A 21033-nucleotide genomic window follows, 5' to 3' on the forward strand; every position below is an offset into this window, starting at 1 on the left:
TGGTACTGCAGCTTTTACTTTGAAATGAAGTGAGCAGTGAGCATAGTACTGAAATACTGTACTTAAGTACAATTTTTAATGCATGCATGAGTATTTCTATAGTACTGAAACTTAAGTGACGAGTAAGGTGGAATGTAACTAAGTACATTTACAAAAGTAATGTTCTATCTATCTATCTATCTATCTATCTATCTATCTATCTATCTATCTATCTATCTATCTATCTATCTATCTATCTATCTCTTTTGCTTGTGATTTCTATTGTGAACACTAGATGTCTCCACTCAGTGGCGCTTGGCACCACACATGCGTCACACGATCAGCTGCCGCCGTCGTTTATCGCAATCCTGCACATGGGCAGACTTTACTTCCTCCACTACTCTGTCTCCCCACACTGATCGAAATCATTACCCTCTCTGTGCTTCCCCTCTTTCTTTTCTTAGACGCTGTACATTCATCTCATCCCATTGACTTCACTTAGTCAGAAATCCTGAGGCGGTGAAACGGCAGTTTGCAAGCTGGCACAGGTGGGTCATCCGCCCTTCACTCATTGGTCCAGGAGGATCATAAGTCAGCAACTGTTCGCTGATTGGCCGGTGTGAGTCAGACGCTGTGAGCTGCGTGGCGTGTATGCTTTTTGGAAGGGGGATGTTTTGAACGTCAGTAACCTCGATCATAACAGCCTGAGGTGATGGTAATGTAATGTAACTTCTACACACATCACACCACGGGGAACAGCCCTGAGTCAGGCCCCTCCCATCCCCCTGGCCTTAGAAGTGTTTCAGTCAGCCAAAAACTACAGGCCACACAGGTCAAGTGTTACTCCACTACATCCATCTGACAGCTTTAGTTACTTTGCAGATTCACACAAAACACAATCTCAGCATGTAAAATAGTTCAAATTAACATTAAAGTGATGCTTACTCATTCATGTTAATCCAGTTTATTAATTAGAATCAAATAATAGTTGTACTAACTAAAATATAATGGTACTTTAAGTACATTTTGATACACTATACTATATTTGCATATACTTTTACTTAAGTACACTTTTCAAGGCGTGACAGAGTATATATATAGTGTACTACTGCAACTGCAGTGTGGAAGAATGTAACTAAATACATTTACTAAAGTACTGTACTAAAGTACACTGCATGTCAGAGTATTTTCTACAGTGTGGTATACCCCAATCTTTACTCTGAACACTTCTTTGACTATTGACTGTAGCCAAAATAAAGTGAGCAGTGTGGTAGAATGTAACTAAGTACATTTACTAAAGTACTGTACTAAAGTACACTTTTAACTGCATGTCACAGTATTTTCTACAGTGTGGTATACCCCAATCTTTACTCTGAATACTTCTTTGACTACTGACTGTGGCCAAAATAAAGTGAGCAGTGTGGCAGAATGTAACTAAGTACTGTACTTCAGTACAGTTTTAAGGTACTTGTACATACTTTACATGAGTATTGTCTACTTACTATCTCTATTTGACGTTTAATTACAGGACATGTATAGTTACTAGAACATTTTAAATAGATGGGATGCTTTGCAACGACGAGACTACCATTCTGCATTATGTGAGTACTTTTACTTTTTTTATTATTACATATAATATTACTACTTTTACTTAAATAAAGGATCTGAGTACTTCTTGGAATACTGGATGTGAGGACAGCAACTACCAATGTTTTTATTATTAATTAAGATGTTTAGGAATTCTCACTTTTTGGAGATTTATGGACTTTTTGCCTTATAAAAGATCAACTAATTAAATCATCGACGTATTGTTGTTGACTAATTGCATCCACAAACCACGTACTCCTCAACCCGAGAACGTCTGATGTGTTACAAACCGGTCAGCACACTGGTCCTACATTCCTCTCTGCCCTGTGTAAACCATCTAACACATATTCAGAGTGCTTTCTTCATCTGCAGGCCGGAGCAAATAACTGCAGTATTAAATATGAGTCAGGATATATTTGACTCACACGGTTAGTATGTCAGCTGGATGTGTTGAGTTATTTAGCCCACACACGTAAAAACACTGGGTTAAAACTGACTCAGCGTGGGCTTAATATAACCCAGATGCAGATACTGCATTCATATGGACAAATAAAAATAACACCAACACACTTTAAACCCAGTGTTGTTTTAGTGTGCAGAAGACGAAGCCTAACAAGGGAACTGGAGACAAGTCCCAGATGGATTATTCCCAGAGAAATGCAGATTGTTGTTCTTTGCATGTGCACACAAAAAAACAGCTGTGGTAGAAGTATTCAGGCCATCTACTTCTGTAGACAGTAAATTTGCATGTAAACAAAAAAAAGTGCTTAGTAAGTACTATCAGCAACACATTCTTATTAAAGTGAAAGTATTTGTACATTCAAAAGGTTATTTTCTTGGTTTTATAAATTAGGGGTGCAACTAACCATTTCCTCCTTATTGATTAATCTAGATTCCTGGATTATTTTCTTGACTAATTGATTTATTAAACCTTGTTACACCTGTTGTGTTCCCGGTCAAAAGTGACCGCCATAGGAAATGAATGGGTATCCAGACTATATTCATCCATCAGACTGAACACATCCCCATACACACCACCCCAACTAACTAACTAACTAACTAACACATCTCTTTCCTGCGCTTATGTGCCTATCCCCCACGTGAACCAACTTTCTGATGAAACATGTTGATACAACATATCTGTATCATATCTTCACACAGACTGGACAGGTGTCTGTTATGTGAACCCACATAGACCCCATATATATATAGCTTGATGTTTGCCTTGCACTCCTTTTACTCTGAGCACAATGAGTAGGCGACTGACCAAGCGGTTCTCTGTCGAAGAGGTTCTGGCCCAGGTTAGTGGACATGATGAAGAGGGCACTGAAATCGAACCAGAGATAGAGGAGGATGTCCTTTAAGTGGAAGACAACACAGTTTTTGATCCAGACTCAAGAACAGGCACCTGAGGAGACATTCCAGTCCAAGAGTGGACACTTGTTCTGGTCCTCATCCCCCCCAGGACAGAAGAAGTAGAGCGAGAGTGGAAAACATCATAAAGATGACGCCAGGGCCAACACGGTATGCAACATCTCGTGTGGATGACATCAAGTCCAGCTTCCAACTCTTTTTACCAGACTTCACTGAGGGAATTGTACTGGAGATGACAAACCTGGAGGGGAAGTGTGTGTTTAGGGTACACCTGGTACACCAGTTTCAAGAATTACTCGATTTGATAACAGAGATTCACGACCCGTCTGCTGGTGAAATGACAAACTGGCTGCCATCAGGAACATTTGGGAGTGAAGTGGGTGAAGCGCCTACCACTTATGTACAATCCAGGCCTTGAGGTGACAGTTGATGAGCGCCTGGTCCCTTTCAGAGGTCGCTGTTCCTTCAAGGTGTACATTCAAAGCAAACCAGGGAAATATGGAATAAAGATCTGGGCAGCATGTGACGCCAGGAGCAGCTATGCCTGGAATATGCAGGTATACATGGGGAAACCCAGTACTGGAAGGGCATGACAACCAGTCTCCAAGGGCATAATATCCCATGTGACAACTTCTTTACATCATATGCTCTTGGTCAGGAGCTGCTGAAAAGAAAGCTCACCATGGTAGGGACAAAGAGGAAAAACAAGCCTGAACTTTCCCCTGCAATGGTATCAACCAGAGGAAGAGATGCACTCTCATCCAAATTTGCTTTCACTGACGCACACACTTTTGTGTCATATGTTCCCAAGCAGAATAGAAATGTCATCCTGATGAGCACGCTACACAAAGACGACAGTTTCAGCCCAGTCTGATGAGATGAATGTCATTTTACCTTAAGAGCAGTTACAGTAAAACAGACCGGGAACACTAAAGTAAGGGGCGGGAGGTGAACACAAAATATCTAGTAGATGCGCTTGTTCATGTAACGCGTGCATACATTCATGATGAGTTCAAATGTGACGCAAGATAGTAAGTGGAGGTAATATGAATGATTTAAAAACACTGCTTTACAATAAATAATCTTCTTAATACAAAATAAACCCTCGATATAGAGAGACCATATAATTTAATATATAAATATGTGACACTGACAGTGGGCATTGTGCCTCCATAACGATTCTTTACTTTTGAGTTATTCAGCTGACTAGACTTAACTCAAATCAAACTTTAAATGCGGGACTTTCTTTTTCAGTAACAGATCTGAGTACCCATTCCACAGCTGAACTTACTTGGGATGCTTTCCTCTGCAGGCAATAGTAAATAACTGCAGTATTTGTTGTATGTATTTGACTTGCACTCTTAGTATATTAGCAGTAAACCGGATGTGTTGTGTTCTTAGCCCCAGAAGGCAAAAACCCAGCCAGGGAACAGAAAACACAGAGACAGATCTCAGTTGGATTTTTACCAGAGAACTGCACGCATACACAGAAAACAGCTGTGGGAGAGGTATTCAGGCCATTTAGCAAAAGATTTGACTTGATTTGATTTACCACAATGTAAAAATACAGCAGTCTGCATTTAAATAAGCACTTAAGTTGTGAAATGCTGAATGGAAACGTGGCATTCACAGTTTCATTAATGAGGTTACCAGGCTACAGGTTAGTAACATGATTGGGTTTTGGAGTTTGGAACAAATTATGTCAAGTAGATGACATAGACAATGTCAAACCACGCTCTGCACGTAGTCAAACAACAAACAACAAGCAGTCCAGACATGTCAACATTTTGCAACACGTTGCTGGCATCAAATCATTTTCCAAAACCAATAAAACTTCTAAAGTTTCAACATTTGATATGTTCTCTTGTGCTAGTTTTGATTAAATATTAGTTTTCAGTGTTTCACAAATCATCACATTTTGTTTCTATTTACAACTTTTTTGGAAACTGGCTTGTACAGATCTGACTTATACTGACTTATTCCACAGCTGGAGTTACTTGGGATGCTTTCATCTGCAGACAATAGTAAATAACTGCAGTATTTGTTGTTGTATATATTTGCTGCACTTGCAGTCTTAGTATATTAGCAGTAAACCGGACGTGTTGAGTCTTTAACCCCAGAAGGCAAAAACCCAGCCAGGGAACAGAAAACACGGAGACGAGTCCCAGTTGGATTTCTACCAGACAACTGCAGATTGTTATCCTTTGCATCTGCACACAGAAAACAGCTGCGGAAGAAGTATTCAGTTCATTTACTTGAGTAGATTTAGCAATACCACAATGTAAAAATACTCCATTACAATCCAAGGTGCTACATTCAAAACATACTAGGTATATAAGGTATTGTGTGGGGTGAAAAGTGACTAAGTACATACTTCTTTCCTTTTTTTGCTGCTATAATAACATAATATACAAACATATAAAGGTGGTGCATTGGTTAACACTGTCGCCTTACAGCAAGAAGGTTCCTGGTTCAAACCTCGGCTGGGTTTCTGTGTGGAGTTTGCATGTTCTCCCTGTGTTTGCGTGGGTTCTGTCCAATGACATGCAGTTAACAGGTTGATTGGTGACTAATTTGGCCATAGGTGAATGGTTGTTTGTGTCTCTATGTGCCCTGTGATGAGCTGGCTACTCCAGCTGGGATAGGCTCCAGCCCCAACATGACCCTGATGAGGATAAGCGGTTATAGATAATGGATGAATCGATATATATATAATACCATTCTGCCTCCTTAACTTTTGAGTTCATTGTTTAGCTGATACTATACTTTTACTTGTCTTATTGCTACATTGACTTCTTCTTCTTCTTCTGTACTTCTTCCACCCCTGAAGTAAAGATATCCTGCCAATACCAACAGCGAAATTCAGCCAGAAAAGAGCAGTCTCCCAGCCCTGTTCATCATTTGAAACTCTAGACTCCTCGACAGCCTCATTCCTCACAGAATGAAGATTAAATACTTCCTGCAGGTGCAGGATTTGCTGCTAAGTCATCTGTTTCACTTTTAAAGAATAGACTCAAACTGAGAACTGAAAATTGCAAACTAAGCCCAGGTGGCTGAAATGTGTTTAAATTTGTGGCTGAATCCAATAATAAAAAACACATTTAAAGAGACCTTATGAAGCTGTTTCTATCAGCAGATCAGAGATAGCAAAGACACACTTAAAAAAAAAAGACCAACAACTGTTTTGAATTATTGTGTAGTGAAAATATTGTGAATTTTATTTCAGAATAGAATATAGTTGAGATTTGACATAATCATTTTCAGTGACAACCTCTTCATCCCCCTCGTCATTAGAAAGGTTTTGGCGCTCCGGGCAGCAGGACTTGTTTGCATGGCTTTGTGATATCTTGTCAGGTGTTAGGTGCTTCCTCATGACAGCACCTTTTGTTTGGAAGTTTTCATACTGAGATGCCATGATAGGTTGAAACCACTTGGCACATCCATCAGGGCAAATATTTCGCACCAGGCGTCACGTTTGCATCTGATTCTTTGAAAACGAACCTCTATCATCTATTTGCATTTACAGAACTCCATTTACTGTAATGCTGTCATGCTACGGTTTGCTTAAATTAAACGCTCAATGGTCAGCCTGGTGCTTCGGCCTGTAAACATGGACCTCTGGCAGATTTGTTTTGTGATACTTGAACCTTTTTGTCTCAGTTAAACAGCACGTGAAGAAGATCAGGAATGGATGCAAGTCATAAGGCATTAGGTTTGATCCTGACTCTTGGGAAAGAAACAAACAAGTGCTCCAATCTGATAGAAATCTATTTTTCTTTACGAGACTGTCTGCCAAATGTTGGAATGCAGAAAAAACGGTTCAGGTTAGAGCAATCTTTTTTTTTCAACTTTTTCAAGTTAATAAAAAAACTAAATAAATACATAAATAATATAAGCATTCCCCACACCAGAATTGAAGATGAAAGGAAACAAGACCCCCGTCTCAGAAATCACCACGGCAACAGTCCTGATTATCCAAAAGCGATGCAGCTCCACAGTACGGTACAAAAATAGACACAATGGCTCTGCCATTAGAGTCACCGGAGAAACACCTCACTACAACACCTACTACAGTATATCATCATGCACGGGTGGCATGTTGTTTTGTAACACCAGAACTGTCACGTGACTGGATGGCATGCGTCCAACCAGCGAGATCTCTTTCTGGAGTTGTCTCAGGACAAAGGAACAGAAGAAGAACATGTTGGATAAAATCTCAAGAGGAAGCGAAGTCACTGATGCCACAAAAAAACTTCCACAATGATGTCGAGTGAAGAACATCGACCGTGTGCTCTAGTGGACCATTGAGATGGTTATAAATATGTCGACCATTGACAGGCTCTTGGCACTATGATGTATTCATTAAAAACACAAGAAAGTCAATTAAATATTGCATGGCTCTAAGTTAAAATTCCATTTATCATTTCCTGTTAATATTGAACGGCAGTTTAAAATGACATGATAAATGTGTCCCTCATATTGTCTGGAGAAACGCTAAATATAGTGTGCGTTTCTCTAAAGCCTTTGACTTTTCAACGTATTTAGTTTGGTTAGAAGAAAACCAAGTTACAAACTGCAACACACGCTGCATGACTCGGCTTCCATACAGTTTTGGGGTACCGGTATAGTCAGGTTATGAGATGGTCTGGTTTCCCTCACTCTTCCATTATGTGCCATATTTCATAAATCTTTAGCAAAGCATGATTCCCATTCCTTTTTCTTCAGATCTTAGAGCGTTCAGAAAGTGAATTTCTATCAGAGCTCTGGAAACTTGCTGTAAACTGCAATAAAAGGCAACCCATATCACCATATCGGATGAAATGTTACTCCATATTTCAGTGGTCCATTTCTTGTCTATTTCGATTAATAATTGAGTAATACTTACATAAAAATGATCGGCTACTTGACTTGACATGGAGAATGCACACCAAAAGTGGCAAAACAGTTGACTTTTAAAAATGGATCTACTTCAAATCTAAAACATGTTTGCAAGACCTTTTTTTTGTTTTGTTACAGCTACAAAACCCACAAAAAAAGCAAGCAAAATGTGGTCAAGGCCCTCATGAAACTGACTTTTTATCCTCAGGGGATGAGAAATGTATAGCTGTTAAAGACTGTGAAGCTTCTTCTTTTTGATTGTGGCCAAACTCCATCAATCTTAGCCACTCCGGTGGCTTCCGTCTCCGGTGCGCTGTATTCGGCCCATGACGACCTCACGGGGCACTTTCTTGCGGTCCGATGCCAGGCCCAAAAAGCACATGAAGTCAATGAAACAAGTAGTAATGTTCAACTTGCAGCCAAACTCGCTGGTTGCATAGTCATAAGGGAAGCAGTGGTGATAATTGTGGAATCCCTCACCTGTAAGGTACAAAAGAAACAGTGGTGAACAAATCATACCAAAAACATGTTTCAAAATAAAGCTGGATGAAGACATATAGATGAATTAAGGGCTAGTTTAGAGTGATATAACATGTCACTTCTTCAATTGTAAGCATTGATTCTACTCGCTCGCTCAAAAGGTGGTTCTGTTGTTTTGTTAGTCAGCAGGACATCTCGTAAACTACTTGACAGACGTCAGTGACATTTGGCCTAAAGTTGAGCCAGGAGCCAAGAAAGATTAGCTTTTTTATGTAAAGGTCACATTTACATTCAGAATAAAAAGTCTTGGACTGTTGTTGTAAATGATCTCATGACAGTCACGTATCTTCAAGCACACAAGCCTGAAAAACATGTTTGGTGAGCGACTTTATTTTGGTGACTCCGACTGGATGAGCCAAGTGGCTGCATAGTGGCGGTTGAGGTTGATGGAGTGGAAATCAGACAAATGAATTGACTGTTGAATCTTCAGCACATTTGGTGCATGGCAAATGTTTAAACGACACCCCAAAAAGTGTTTCATTTGTTTTATATTCCACAAGTCCAACAAAACCCACCGTGCAGCCAAATGTAGGCAACGTGCACATATCAACTCTGAGCGATCCTGCAAAACGTAACGGCACAGTCATGTTAAAGCAGACATGCATGCATGTGTGTGTTTCATACCTATTGCACTGAATGTGACAAACATGTTTTCCGTGGGGCTGATGTTCTTGTCATAGGGCCTGTTTCCCCACATATGAGCCGCGCTGTTGACCAGCCAGGTAGCGTTCAGCAACATGGCATACCTCAACACAGCTGGGACGAAGTACGACACCCACAGAGTCTCACCCCACAGGTACCAAGGCACCCACATGGGTAATAAGAAGCACATGACCACCACGGAGAGCTTGTAATACCTGTCAGGGACACAGAGCAGGTAAGGTGAGCGGGAAGTACAACATAGACATTAAATGTTAGACATAGAATTGTTCACTTTCCTTCACATTCCTTCCTGTACTGTATATCTTAACAGGAAATATGGCTATAAAGCAAAACTGTGCTCTTTTACTGTCAATACTATCTGCCAAAGTTTTTTTAAGACTGAATACTTCCAGCATGTAAGATAAAGTTTAAAAAAAATCAACCGTTTACCGTTTTTGAAGCATTATGACTTTGTCGGCGCGCAGGTCAGTGAGTTCCAGCTTGCGTCCTTTCTCAATAACGTCGGGGTGTTTGCGCACGAGCAGCCAGCCGACATGAGAGAAGAAGAAGCCCCGCATGGCGTTGTGAGGGTCAGCATCTGTTTCTGAATATTTGTGATGAACCCTGTGGTCTCGAGCCCACTCAAAGATATCATTCTGTGGGTTCAAGCAAGGACAGAGATTATGCAGACACAACACGGTAGTTACATAGTGAGTATCACAATGTTACATGTGTGTGTGCTTAAGTGAGTTCAGATCTGTCAGTTTTAGGTACCTGAAATGCCATGGAGTTGGCTAAACAAAGGAAGATCCTTAGAGGTAATGAGGCCTTGTAGGATCTGTGACTCCACAGGCGATGAGCTCCTGCAGTAACTCCTAAAGCACTTACCACGAAACATAATAATCCTGTGGGGAGAAACGCATCGACAAATTAGTTTGACCATCTTCTACTCATCTCATCCTGTCATTAACACTTTATTGCACTAATATTGCACTTTGCAACATCTATTGACACTTGTATTGTCAGTATTAGGTCCTGAAACAAGTACAAGTATATATATATATATATATATATATATATATATATATATATATATATATATATATATATAATATATATATATAGGCAGGGTTCTATGTCACATTATGATGTCTGTGTAACTGAAGGGAAAGTCGTCCTCCAAGTAAAAACACAGTAAAAACCAGACTTAATTGTAAGTGTTAAAGATTTCCTGCACAAACTGAGCTGCTCTTGCTCTAATGTACTTGGTTAACACCAGATTTCATAACCACGAAAGGCTGCGACGCTTTCTATGGAAATGTAATTGCATCACATCAGTCGAAGCCACTTGATGATCGCATGTACGATAAAACCGGAGCATTGAAATCTATTCAGGCGTGCAACTTCTCTGTGGTATTCGATCATGGGAAAAGCTCACAAGAAAATGTAAGCAGCATACAGTTTGTGTAATTAACCACATGCTCTTCTCCTTCATCTGCATTCCTGCCAGACTGTCACTGTCACTTACTAATGGAAAAAAAAGGTGTTATTTTCCTGGCACAGCCACACTCTGCTGTTTGCAGCTTCAAGATGCACACTGTGATATTAGATCTTACATTACATCCAGGATGCTGGGAGATCAATACACCTCCCAGTGGTGACAGCTGTGATTTAGGTAAAGTACTGCATGTGTGATTGTCACAGTAAACTGTGCAGAAATGCAGTAACAGGTAGGATTTTGTACTTACCCCAAAGCAAGGTCAAAGGAGATGCGGAGGGGATAAGGGTCAGGCCGTACAGGGCACCTAAATGCAACAGCGACATCAATATAACATTTCTCCATACGATGACTATGGGGGGTTTGGGCCCCGCTTTCTCTTTGTATGTGGGATCAAACACGTCGTCTCTGTTGGCCTCTGTTGGGATATCATGCCCGTTGCTGGGCTTGTGCTGCTGCTGCTGCTTCCTCTCTAACACCTCCGTCTCCGTCATCGTGGCAGCTGGTTTAGTGATGCTCTGAGCTGCAAAAGCAAAAAATAAAATTAAAAAAAATCTTAATTTATTAGACATTTTTATTATGAGGCAAAATTATGGACGCTGAAACACACCTGACACGGTCAATCTGAATTGTTTTTTCTTCTAGCAAGCCAAGGATGGTCGGATATTATTATTATAATAAATATTATTATAAGGATGATGCATAAAACCGATGTCACAGGTGTAAAGCCAAAAACATGATAACTCACCAAAGACGTGCGGACGAGTAGAAAACAAGAGTTTGACTTGTTAACACACACAGATGGAGCTGGTCCCCAAAACTACAGTAACCCGGTGAGTGGAGAGCGACAGTCAGCTCTGCAGCGGACGAATCAATAAGAGCTGGTGCTGGAGGTGTGATCGACCAATCAGCGCTCGGATGCCGCCTTAAAACCTCTCTCTGATTGGCTGCTTGTTTATCTGCTGTTCACCTTTTCATTCATTCATATTGCCAGATGTAGCGCTTTACCTCCCCTGGAGCTTGCACGTTGTCTAGTCATGTATTGAATGAAATCATATTTCCATTCACATGTGGGATCTTATTTATTTATTTATTAAAAAGGGAGTGTTTAATTATTAAACTGGATTAAAGTTACTTTACACCAAACTCAGCGGTCCCACCCTAACCCTACTCTACCCACTCCCACCTAAGCGAAAAAAAAAGTATAAAATAAAATAAAAATAAAATCAATAAACTTTAAAAGGTAGTTAATAATGTAGAACGAGTAAGTAAATTATACATACTAAATGTATCAATGAGGAGACATGACCTACATTAAAGACGGATAAATGTGACACATGGATGTCTTCTTGTTTTTCCCCTCTGCGTGGCCTACATCTAAAAACAGACGCTCAGCCTCCATCTAGTGGAGGAAGATCTGCAGCACAGAGTGAAGCCGACACCGTGTTTATCAATGATGGGAAGTTCGGTTCTTTTTAGGGAGTCAGATCATTTGACTCGGCTCACCAAGAAGATCCGGCCCTTTCGGCTCTTCATGTTACCACTTGTACCTTTCCTAGTTCAGCCAGATTTAAGCACTGATTTGACTTATGATTTGTATGTGTACACATCCTTTGTACTAAAGCATTCAAAAGTGAAAATTACATTTTCGAATATCAATAAATTGCTGTAGTCAATCGTTTTCATTGCGTTCACAGACCCTTGAAACTCTCTGAAACCGCCCAATGAATGCACTAACATGCTTGTAGAACCACTCTGCTACACAAAGCAGATAGAAACACCTATAAAAACTATTTAAAAAAACAGCTATTGACTGTTGGATGCACAATTCTCATGTGTCTGCTCGATACGACAGCTTGGCTTTTGCAAAATTCTGCATTCTGCCTTTGTGTTTTCAGTTTTTTTTTAAATGCTGCTTCCTTTTTTACTATCACTCAACGGCTCATGTACCGGAGCCAGCTACCATCATTTTAGTGTTGGGAAGTCCAAGTCTTTTTACTGATTCGGATCACTTCCTCTCGGACGGTAAATTGAACTAATCTTTTTTTTGAGTGATAGTGCAGCTCTGTAGTATGGAAGCGCATTGTATTCACTGGATAAAAAAAAATTAGATACCTTAATTACAAGATCCTAATCGAAATCAAATAATAATCTCTTTTCTAAAATACATATGCAGATTTAGAAAAGTAATTGAATAAACAAATAAAAATTGTTTTCTGACAACTCCACCTGATTCTTGTTCTACATGTCCCCGCTACTTCTGGGGTGAATTTAAAATTCTTTTACTGTACCATTTTCTAATAAAGTGATGCTGAAATCATACACAATGTATGGTGACATATGCAGATTTAGAAAATTCATTAAAAAAACTAATGAAATTGTTTTTTAATGATACGGATCTCGTCAGTACGACGGAGTATTAGGGCCACATTTAAATAAAAACATTTCTTTGGAATGAATTACGAGAATAAAGTCATTATTAAATATGTTGAGAATTAATTACGAGATTAAATTCGTTATTAAATATGGCAGCGAGAATTAATTATGAGATTAAAGTTGTTATTAAATATGGCAGCGAGAATTAATTACGAGATTAAATTCGTTATTAAATATGGCGAGAATTAATTACGAGATTAAAGTTGTTATTAAATATGGCGAGAATTTATTACTCGCCATATTTAATACCGACTTTAATCTCATAATTAATTCCCCAAAAAATGTTTTATTTAATGTGGCCCTAATACTCCGTTGTACGTAATTACGAGATAAGGTGTCTACTTTTTTTTTTTTAATCCAGTGAATGCAATGCGCTTCCGTACTGTAGCTCTTGTAGCCGATGTAAACGTGACAAATGAACGAAATTCATTACTCTCGAGTCATATAAAAGATTCGTTCGTATTGAACGATACGTTCACGAACGACACACCACTACTCCCAAAAGAGCCGGCTCTTTGAACCGGCTCGTTCTCCAGCGACACATCACGAGTGTTTATACATATCGAGCAAACATGGATTAACTTTAAATCTCTTTAAACGTCTCTGTTTACTACGACATCTACGCACGCGGGACAAAAACACATGCCACCAGCTGGCTCTCGTGCTATGTGAAGCATCCACACGCGACGTAATCAGCGCGCGCCTTTATTTACTTCTGGTCCAGTTAGCTGCTGCTGCTGCTGCTGCTGCGATGGAAGTAAACAGGGACGAAGCGGAGCGCTGCATTGACATTGCAACTGCGGCTTTAACCAACGACCAGCCGGAGAAGGCGCAAAGGTTCCTGGAGAAGGCGCAGAGGCTTTTCCCGACAGAGAAAGCAAAGGGTGAGTTCATTTATTATTTCTTTAAAGGCCGAAAAGGGGGGCGCTTTATCCGGGGGTGGAGGGTGGTTTGCAGCAGCAGCATCACCGGCAGCATCACCTGCATCCCGGATGAGCTCTGCGGCGCACGGAGCTGGGGCCTTTGATAGCACACGTAGCTTAGCTGATACTTCATGCTCCTGAATGTGTCAACACGAATTAAATTTTCTGTACACCTGCTCAGCATCATGCACATGTCATAAGGATGTCAGTGATGACAGAAATCCAAGGCTAGGAAGTACAAAGAGTACCATAGATGAAAACCCAGTTCATCATGTTTTATCATTCATTGCATTGATTGCACAACTCTTCTGGCATGCTCATACATACCTCTGCATACTCATGCACATTGCAACAACAACAACAACTAAAAACTGCAGCAGCTGCAATCAGCTAAGTGCATCCTGGATAAATGTCCATCGTGCCCAACAACTTGGATCATGGTGCAAGCTCTCATAAAGTCTCATATGTTACAGCTGATGTATTATTTTACAATATATAAGATGTAAGTTCTTGTGAGTACTGGATATTTTGGTTATAATAGCATTAATTTACAGGTATTGTGGTACGTAAGAATTAAAAGAAATTCTCAATGTTCTAGTGGCTTAAATATCTCCTGAAAGCACCAACAATCACATCAATAAACACTATTATCAATGTTTGGTGATTTCTTGTATGTCGACAACATTTGAGACACTGTCATGTTACTATGTAATGTTCGGATGATTTTAAAGGCTGTAAACATAAATAAATGTTGATATATCTGTGCGTCTCAAACATTCACAAATTTATTTATTTCATTGGTTTCATATCCACCTGCCTCATGTACATAAAGCAACCTGCTACATAAATTATATTTATTTTAACATCTTTTGCATGCAGCACTATGGCACTATTGTCTTGCTGTGTTGTTAATGTTGTTGTTGCTTACTTACCTTATAGACATACATATTTATATGCATTTGTATCATAGTAGTTTTATTTGTATGTTTACTTGTCAAAAGAATAAGAATCATTTTATTATTACATTTGTCTTGGTGTATTGATGCCATAACCAAACATTTAAGTAAAAAATATAAGAAGATAAAGAATCAAGTATTTAATATATAAGCAATATAAATATATATACAATGTGTAAAGTACAGTGTGCAGAATATTTTAAATGTGCACATTTATCAAAATGAGGTAGTCAAATATTTAAATAACCTTGTGCGTTATTATAACACATACAGTCTGTAGATCCCACATCAATGCAACGTGGATGGTGAGAGTCACCTTAATTTTTAGCTGCATTCATACATTCATCTGTGTATGTATATCGAGAGCAACATTAAATCAGAGTCAAATTCTTTGTTTGTGTAAACATATCCAGTGGCCTCCAATTTTATTTATCTGTCATCGATCCAACAAAAACACTTCCATTGTCCAGTGATGTCACAGTCTCTGTGACCTGCGAATTCAGGGACATCAAGTGTATGTTGACCGTTTGTCTGATATCTCTGTCACTGTATTCCCTCTAGTACTGTTGGAGCTAATAGCAAAGAATGGATTCACACCTCGAAAAGGCGGTCACTCAGACTCCAACGGGGTCTCGGGGCCTCGACAGCGACAGACCAACAGTGAGGATACCAGACATGAAGAAAAACCTTCAGACACGTCAAAATCCTACACGGCAGATCAGCTGGATGGTGTGAGGAGGTACGGATGATATTCATGTATAAATCTGGTATTAGTAAGAAGGACTAGTTTACGCCTAACACTGAGAATCGTGTGTTCTCCACACAGGATAAAACAATGTAAAGACTTCTATGAAATTCTCGGGGTCCAGGCAGACGCCTCTGAGGATGAACTCAAAAGATCTTACAGAAAACTCGCTTTGAAATTCCATCCAGACAAGAATCACGCTCCAGGTGCTACAGAGGCATTTAAAGGTGATGAGCATGAACTTTCATTCATCGATTAATACATAACTGTGGTCTTTTAGCTCTTCTCTGTCATGCTCAAACATCATTTCTTTTTTCCAACAGCTATTGGGAACGCTTATGCCGTTCTGAGTAATGCTAACAAAAGAAGACAGTATGATCAATGTGGAGAGGAGAGGAGGCATCCTTCAACACACGGCTCAGAGGATGCAAACTTTGAGCCAGATATTTCACCCGAAGACCTCTTTAATATGTTCTTTGGAGGAGGTTACCCGTCAAGTCAGTGTCACTGCTTTCATGCGAAGTCTTCACGAGTATTTTCACCGTAATGCTCACGATCTGTCCACTAACACGTGCTTCGTTCATCTAGGCAACGCTAATGTGTACACTAATGGGCGGATGCGGTACCAAAGGCGAGAGAGGAGAGAGCGACAGCGAGATGTGAGTTGTCATGAGAGTAAAGTTGTTGTTAAACAGCAGGGGGAGATGTTGGGTCATCTGTAATTTTACCTTCAAGTGTCAGAGGAAATATAGTGTGATGAATTCAGCTGTTCTGATGCTGAGATGTTTTCTGTTTTTCGCAGGGAGGCCTCGCTCTCTTCGTGCAGGTCATGCCCATCCTTATCCTGGTTATTGTGTCAGCCCTCAGTCAGATCATGGTCAACAGCCCCCCCTACAGCCTCAGCTTCAGGCCGTGAGTGTGATCCCTGTTCTCCAAGACGGACTTAAAATCATAAAACTGTTGTTCTGCAAGAATTCCAATACACTTATCATAGTTTATCTCCACGTTATATAAAAAAACCCAATCGAAGTTTGTGACTGTGTTTGAAATGTGACTGATTTATAGATTAACCAGCCCCCCAAAATAGATTTGTTTTCCCAATCTAAAACATATCCAAACTCTCCAGTTTGATTTTAAAAGAACATCTTGATGCTGCCTCAGTTAATTCCAAATAATCACAGAGCTCTTTCTGCTGGCTCCATGTTGTCTGCCTTTGTGTTTCAGATTCTGGCTTGTCTCTGAGCCATATCACACTAACCGAGACAGACAGTGCCAGACTTGTCATCCTCGTGCTCGTTATGATATCTCTCCCACACTTTGTCCTATCTTCACACAGGTCAGCAGGTTACACACAGAAGAGGCTGACCGAGAACCTTAAGGTGCCATATTATGTGGGGGAGCAGTTCTCGAAGGAGTTCACTGGAATGAATCTGAAAAATCTGGAGCGGACTGTGGAGGACGATTATATTTCCAACCTTCGCAACAGTTGCTGGAAGGAGAAACAACAAAGTATGTTTGCCAGGAAAACAAATCGTGCTTGTTCATTTATTTATTTGTTTAACATGAATATCGACTGTTGGATCTGCCAGCAGTTCTGGGAAAATGGTAAAAAAGACATTTTGATTTTAATGCTCCTCATTTAACTTTTAATTTTCTGTTGTTTCCCGCAGAGGAAGGCATGCTTTACAGAGCTCGCTATTTTGGAGACACCGATCTGTACCAAAGGGCACAGAGGGCTCGCACGCCAAGCTGCGCCAAGCTGTCCGAGATCACAGCATCATTACATGGTTGAGGCTGCTTCCATAAGTAAAAAGCAAGTTTGTTTTTCTCAATTCTGAATACTTTTTTTTTTTTTTGTGACTACAAACGACGACTGTGACGACTTGCACTTTTTTTAAACTGCATGATGTAAAACTGTGTCTTCTTCTTGTCTCCAGGTTTCCAGAATCAACACAAAAGATTATCGGCTGTAAATAGATGAGCTTTAACTATCTGGAGACTGAAGATGACTCAACAAGCAACACAAACAAACCAGCACCGATCTGCATCAAGCTGACCACACGAACTGGTTGAAACCGTAAAACTTTTAGTATGTGAAATGAGAAAAAAGAAACAATGTTAACATAATGTTTTGAAATGGAAAAGCCACTTTAAATAGCTTGTCCTCCCGACAAGGTAAGCTTCGATTTCGACTGGGTGCCGTGAAGCTGACAGAGGTCACTTCACGTTTTTTTTTTTTCCTGAGAATGCAGTATGAAACCAGAGCGTAGTGAGGTTAGATGTAGTTGTACGGATGTTATCTATGTAGCAGATGACTAGATATCACAGTGAATGCTTCCTCTTTCATTTTATGCAGTCAAATCGGCAGCGGAGATGAGCTTGAGGGGGCGACTTGCTGATTTGACTTCAGATGCACATTCTGAAACTATGCAGGAATAATGTGAAACCTCTGAATATACACTCACGTCTAAGGTTTGTCAGACACTTGAACACCTGAGATTTGTCTTCTTCTGCTGTGTGTGTGTGTGCGCGTGTGTGTGAGATCACAGTTAGGAAATGTCCCTTTACACTTTGCCTCCTTTACTTGTATTAACAATAGAATTATATACTGTATAAATTTAGGGCACTTCACAATAAAAGCCAAGAGAAGAGACGTGCCTACCCACAAAGGGACTTTAACAGATTCTAGTTTTGGAGTGTAAAGTCTCTCATGAATATTATCTGTTGGGGAAAAAAACAATATATGTCACACTTTTTAAGTTTGTAGTATGCTATTTAGTTTTTGTATTATTTATTTTAAAAGTGGACGATCAGACTTTTAAAGAAAGAAAGAAAGAACAACACAGATCACGCTCACTTTTTCCACCTTGTTTTTACTCCCGGATGAAAATAAATATGGATGCTTAAACGTTTGTTGGAAGTGACTCGTCGCTCCGAGCAGAACAAGCACAGAATGTTGGAGACAAAAGCTCAGTCAGCACATTCGGCACGTTAAGTCCATCAGCCGGCTGACTCAGGCTGGGAACTGGAAACATGGCTCTGTGCACGTTCACATTTTTTTTTTTTTTGTGGAGGGGGACGGGACGTGCAAGCATGTGCTGGGCAGGAACTGCTGCGCCACATTCTTTAACCACAAATGTACTCAGCTGTTTTTCGGCAGATGTTATGCGCCTCTGCCTTCTAATTTTGACTTTGTTGTTGTGCACGATGTGGCCGGCTCACATACACATCAGCTGATCTATATTACAATACAGCTGGATGTTATACATGCAACAGCAGATATAGCTTGTCAAACAACAGGCATACAGCTTATATGGGGCTGTAAATTTAGCAGAACACTTCTTCTCATTTTTGTCTTATGCGGTAGCATTAAACCCAATTTTTTGGAGTTTCTATAGCAACCCTGGAAAACTACAAATGGATCCGTTCGCCAGGTTTCATCAAATAAGACAGCAGGAAAGAGGAATGTTAAAAAAAATAATTTATTTGCAATCATGAAAGTACAAAAAACAGTGCAATGATAGGAGTATTTGAATGTCAAATAAATAAAAAGTCGAAAGCAAAAACAGGTCTACACAGATGCGAGATCAAGTTACATTTGAAATCTTAGCCGCAGCTTGCACATTTACTGCACAAGGCAAGCAGTGGTAGGCCTTTGCTCTTGAATTCAAGCAGTCACTAAAAAGGTCCCTAATGGTTTGCTTGGTGTACAATTCATCATCACTTGGTGTACGTTACGATTCACTGCCATGTATACGAAGAAAGAACACAAATGGTCTTCAATGACTATAACCATTTAGCTAGCTGCCGTTTTGGTTTCGATAGAAACTGAGGTACGCACTTTAATACTCGCAAAGAATGCCTATTTACCGGATGCGTCACGATGGTTACACATTGCAATTGGGATATCTGACTGTTAGTGTCAAGCGACACCTGCTTCAGGTACCATCCACTTCAGCTCCCTTACAGTGGGGAACAAAAGGCTACATCATCCTTTCACTTCAGAAGGCATCATTTACATGTCGTCATAGTAATAAGGCCCTTCTGTGAGCTTAACTGGGCATTTCTTTTTTCTTTTTTAAATGCACACAATAAAATCTCAGCAGTCCCTTTTTTTAAAGAATTACTCAACATTCCTCGATGAGCAGCTCTTCAGAACAATACAGCTTCTTCTTGATCACGCGGAAACCAGTGCTAAGTTTAATAGCTTGTCTCACTACTGGAGCGGAAGGAGACTTTGTGCTAAAAAGTCCTTGGATTTTAGGCCACAGCCCACTAGACTCTAGCCTTAACACCAAAGTCAGCTGAAAGGTGGGGACCAGGTATGGGTCCACAGATAGCTGTCCCATGCTCTCGCAGGTGGCCCCTTGCTCCACGCAGAGGTCGATAAGGGCCCCTCTTAAACCGCAGGGCTCGCTAGCTGCCAGGTGAAGGAGCTCCTGTCCGATGTGCTCCAGGAGTTTCTCGGGTATGAGGAGTTTGGTGCACCGTAAGGCGCAATCGGAGTCTTTGGCATCTCTCAGGCTTCGTGCAATAAGGTCCACTACTTCCTTCAGGATGGTCTCCTCCATTGGATCGTAAAACAGGTCTTCATTGGAGGGAGACAGGTCGCTGGAGACATCTGACCCTGTTTAAAAAAAAAAGGAAGGTTAGAACTGAAACCATGCACAAAGGAAAACAACAAAACATCCTCTTAAATGATGTTTTTGCAGATGCTTACCTGAGTCTGAGAGATCACTCCTGCTGCCATTGTTGGACCCCGACGACTCAATGCTGCTGTTGTTTGCAGACGTGCTGAAATCAGTCAGTCTTTGCACCAGTTTGCCCCAGGACAGTCTCCTGGGACTGCTGTCCACCGGAGAAGGGGGTGAGCTGCCGACATCAGTGGGTGCAGAGAGGGCAGGCATGTTTGTCATCTACTGTTGCAGTATTCAACAGTATCAGCTGCTGTTTATGAGGAGGAAGACAAAGGCAACAGATAAAGCACTACAACCGAGCAATAAAACAAGTTCAAATAAACACATTTCACATGCATTTAAAGTATTGTTATTGTTGTATTGTCACAGAGAGTGAGGGAGGAAGAACATCTTTGTTTGACGGTAGCGACCTACTATTTTAACTCCTCAAATTAGACACAAAAAAGACAATTATAACATAATACTTACAGCTTAATTGAATGAGGCGACGTTGAAGTCCGTTGTCGATGTTAAAGGTAGCTATTTTGACCGTTTATTGTCTACAATAACAACTATCTGTTTAACTTCTACCCCCTTTACGCTTCCCTCCGTCTCTCGCCAGCTGCTAAGCTCTGCGGTCTGTCCTGCAACAATGTTTATATAGGGGCTGAGGAGGCCACGCCCACTGTTCTCTAGCCCAGCCAATCAAAAAGGGAGGCACGCCATCTGCGCTGAATCTTGCCTGGTAACATGCCAGCAGAGAAGGGAGACAAACAGGAGGAGGAGGAGGCAGAGGAGG

The 21033-nt window shown here is 40.5% G+C and overlaps 3 protein-coding genes across 4 annotated transcripts; 1 reads left to right on the top strand and 2 right to left on the bottom strand.

Moving 5' to 3' along the window:
- Window positions 1–6122: 6122 nt before the first annotated feature.
- On the bottom strand, window positions 6123–11374 carry scd (stearoyl-CoA desaturase (delta-9-desaturase)). The gene is made up of 6 exons (XM_027289647.1): window positions 11247–11374; window positions 10749–11021; window positions 9775–9905; window positions 9451–9656; window positions 8983–9215; window positions 6123–8298 (listed from the first exon to the last, which is right to left on the bottom strand). The coding sequence occupies exons 2-6, from the start codon at window positions 10990–10992 to the stop codon at window positions 8099–8101; spliced, it is 1014 nt and encodes a 337-aa protein (XP_027145448.1). The 5' UTR covers window positions 10993–11021; window positions 11247–11374; the 3' UTR covers window positions 6123–8098.
- Window positions 11375–13415: 2041 nt separating this feature from the next.
- Window positions 13416–18470, top strand: dnajb12b (DnaJ heat shock protein family (Hsp40) member B12b). Its single transcript, XM_010742789.3, has 9 exons — window positions 13416–13818; window positions 15375–15552; window positions 15640–15785; window positions 15882–16055; window positions 16147–16217; window positions 16361–16470; window positions 16895–17067; window positions 17229–17371; window positions 17496–18470. Exons 1-8 carry the CDS (start codon window positions 13686–13688, stop codon window positions 17348–17350), a joined length of 1107 nt encoding a protein of 368 aa, XP_010741091.1. The 5' UTR covers window positions 13416–13685; the 3' UTR covers window positions 17351–17371; window positions 17496–18470.
- Window positions 18471–19031: 561 nt separating this feature from the next.
- On the bottom strand, window positions 19032–20889 carry ddit4 (DNA-damage-inducible transcript 4). Of its 2 annotated transcripts, none has more exons than XM_010742979.3 (3): window positions 20724–20889; window positions 20279–20502; window positions 19032–20185 (listed from the first exon to the last, which is right to left on the bottom strand). In XM_010742979.3, exons 2-3 carry the CDS (start codon window positions 20472–20474, stop codon window positions 19686–19688), a joined length of 696 nt encoding a protein of 231 aa, XP_010741281.1. In that variant the 5' UTR covers window positions 20475–20502; window positions 20724–20889; the 3' UTR covers window positions 19032–19685. The 2 variants fall into 2 exon arrangements, with proteins under 2 accessions (XP_010741281.1, XP_010741201.1); XM_010742899.3 differs by having other exon boundaries at window positions 20279–20505.
- Between the last annotated feature and the right edge of the window lie 144 nt (window positions 20890–21033).

Source organism: Larimichthys crocea, chromosome XVI (genome assembly GCF_000972845.2).
Source record: "Larimichthys crocea isolate SSNF chromosome XVI, L_crocea_2.0, whole genome shotgun sequence".
In the NCBI taxonomy this organism is placed as follows: Eukaryota; Metazoa; Chordata; class Actinopteri; family Sciaenidae; genus Larimichthys; species Larimichthys crocea.

What these genes read in the sequence shown, in the direction of transcription:
- ddit4 (XM_010742979.3), bottom strand. Translation starts at nt 20,474, where the DNA reads ATGACAAACATGCCTGCCCTCTCTGCACCCACTGATGTCGGCAGCTCA. An exon ending in GAGTGATCTCTCAGACTCAG is followed by an intron (nt 20,186 to 20,278) that starts GTAAGCATCTGC and finishes TTTTTTAAACAG; the next exon opens with GGTCAGATGTCTCCAGCGAC.
- dnajb12b (XM_010742789.3), top strand. Translation starts at nt 13,686, where the DNA reads ATGGAAGTAAACAGGGACGAAGCGGAGCGCTGCATTGACATTGCAACT. An exon ending in CCCGACAGAGAAAGCAAAGG is followed by an intron (nt 13,819 to 15,374) that starts GTGAGTTCATTT and finishes TATTCCCTCTAG; the next exon opens with TACTGTTGGAGCTAATAGCA. An exon ending in CTGGAAGGAGAAACAACAAA is followed by an intron (nt 17,068 to 17,228) that starts GTATGTTTGCCA and finishes TGTTTCCCGCAG; the next exon opens with AGGAAGGCATGCTTTACAGA.
- scd (XM_027289647.1), bottom strand. Translation starts at nt 10,992, where the DNA reads ATGACGGAGACGGAGGTGTTAGAGAGGAAGCAGCAGCAGCAGCACAAG. An exon ending in CCAACTCCATGGCATTTCAG is followed by an intron (nt 9,657 to 9,774) that starts GTACCTAAAACT and finishes TTGAACCCACAG; the next exon opens with AATGATATCTTTGAGTGGGC. An exon ending in GTCATAATGCTTCAAAAACG is followed by an intron (nt 9,216 to 9,450) that starts GTAAACGGTTGA and finishes TGTCCCTGACAG; the next exon opens with GTATTACAAGCTCTCCGTGG.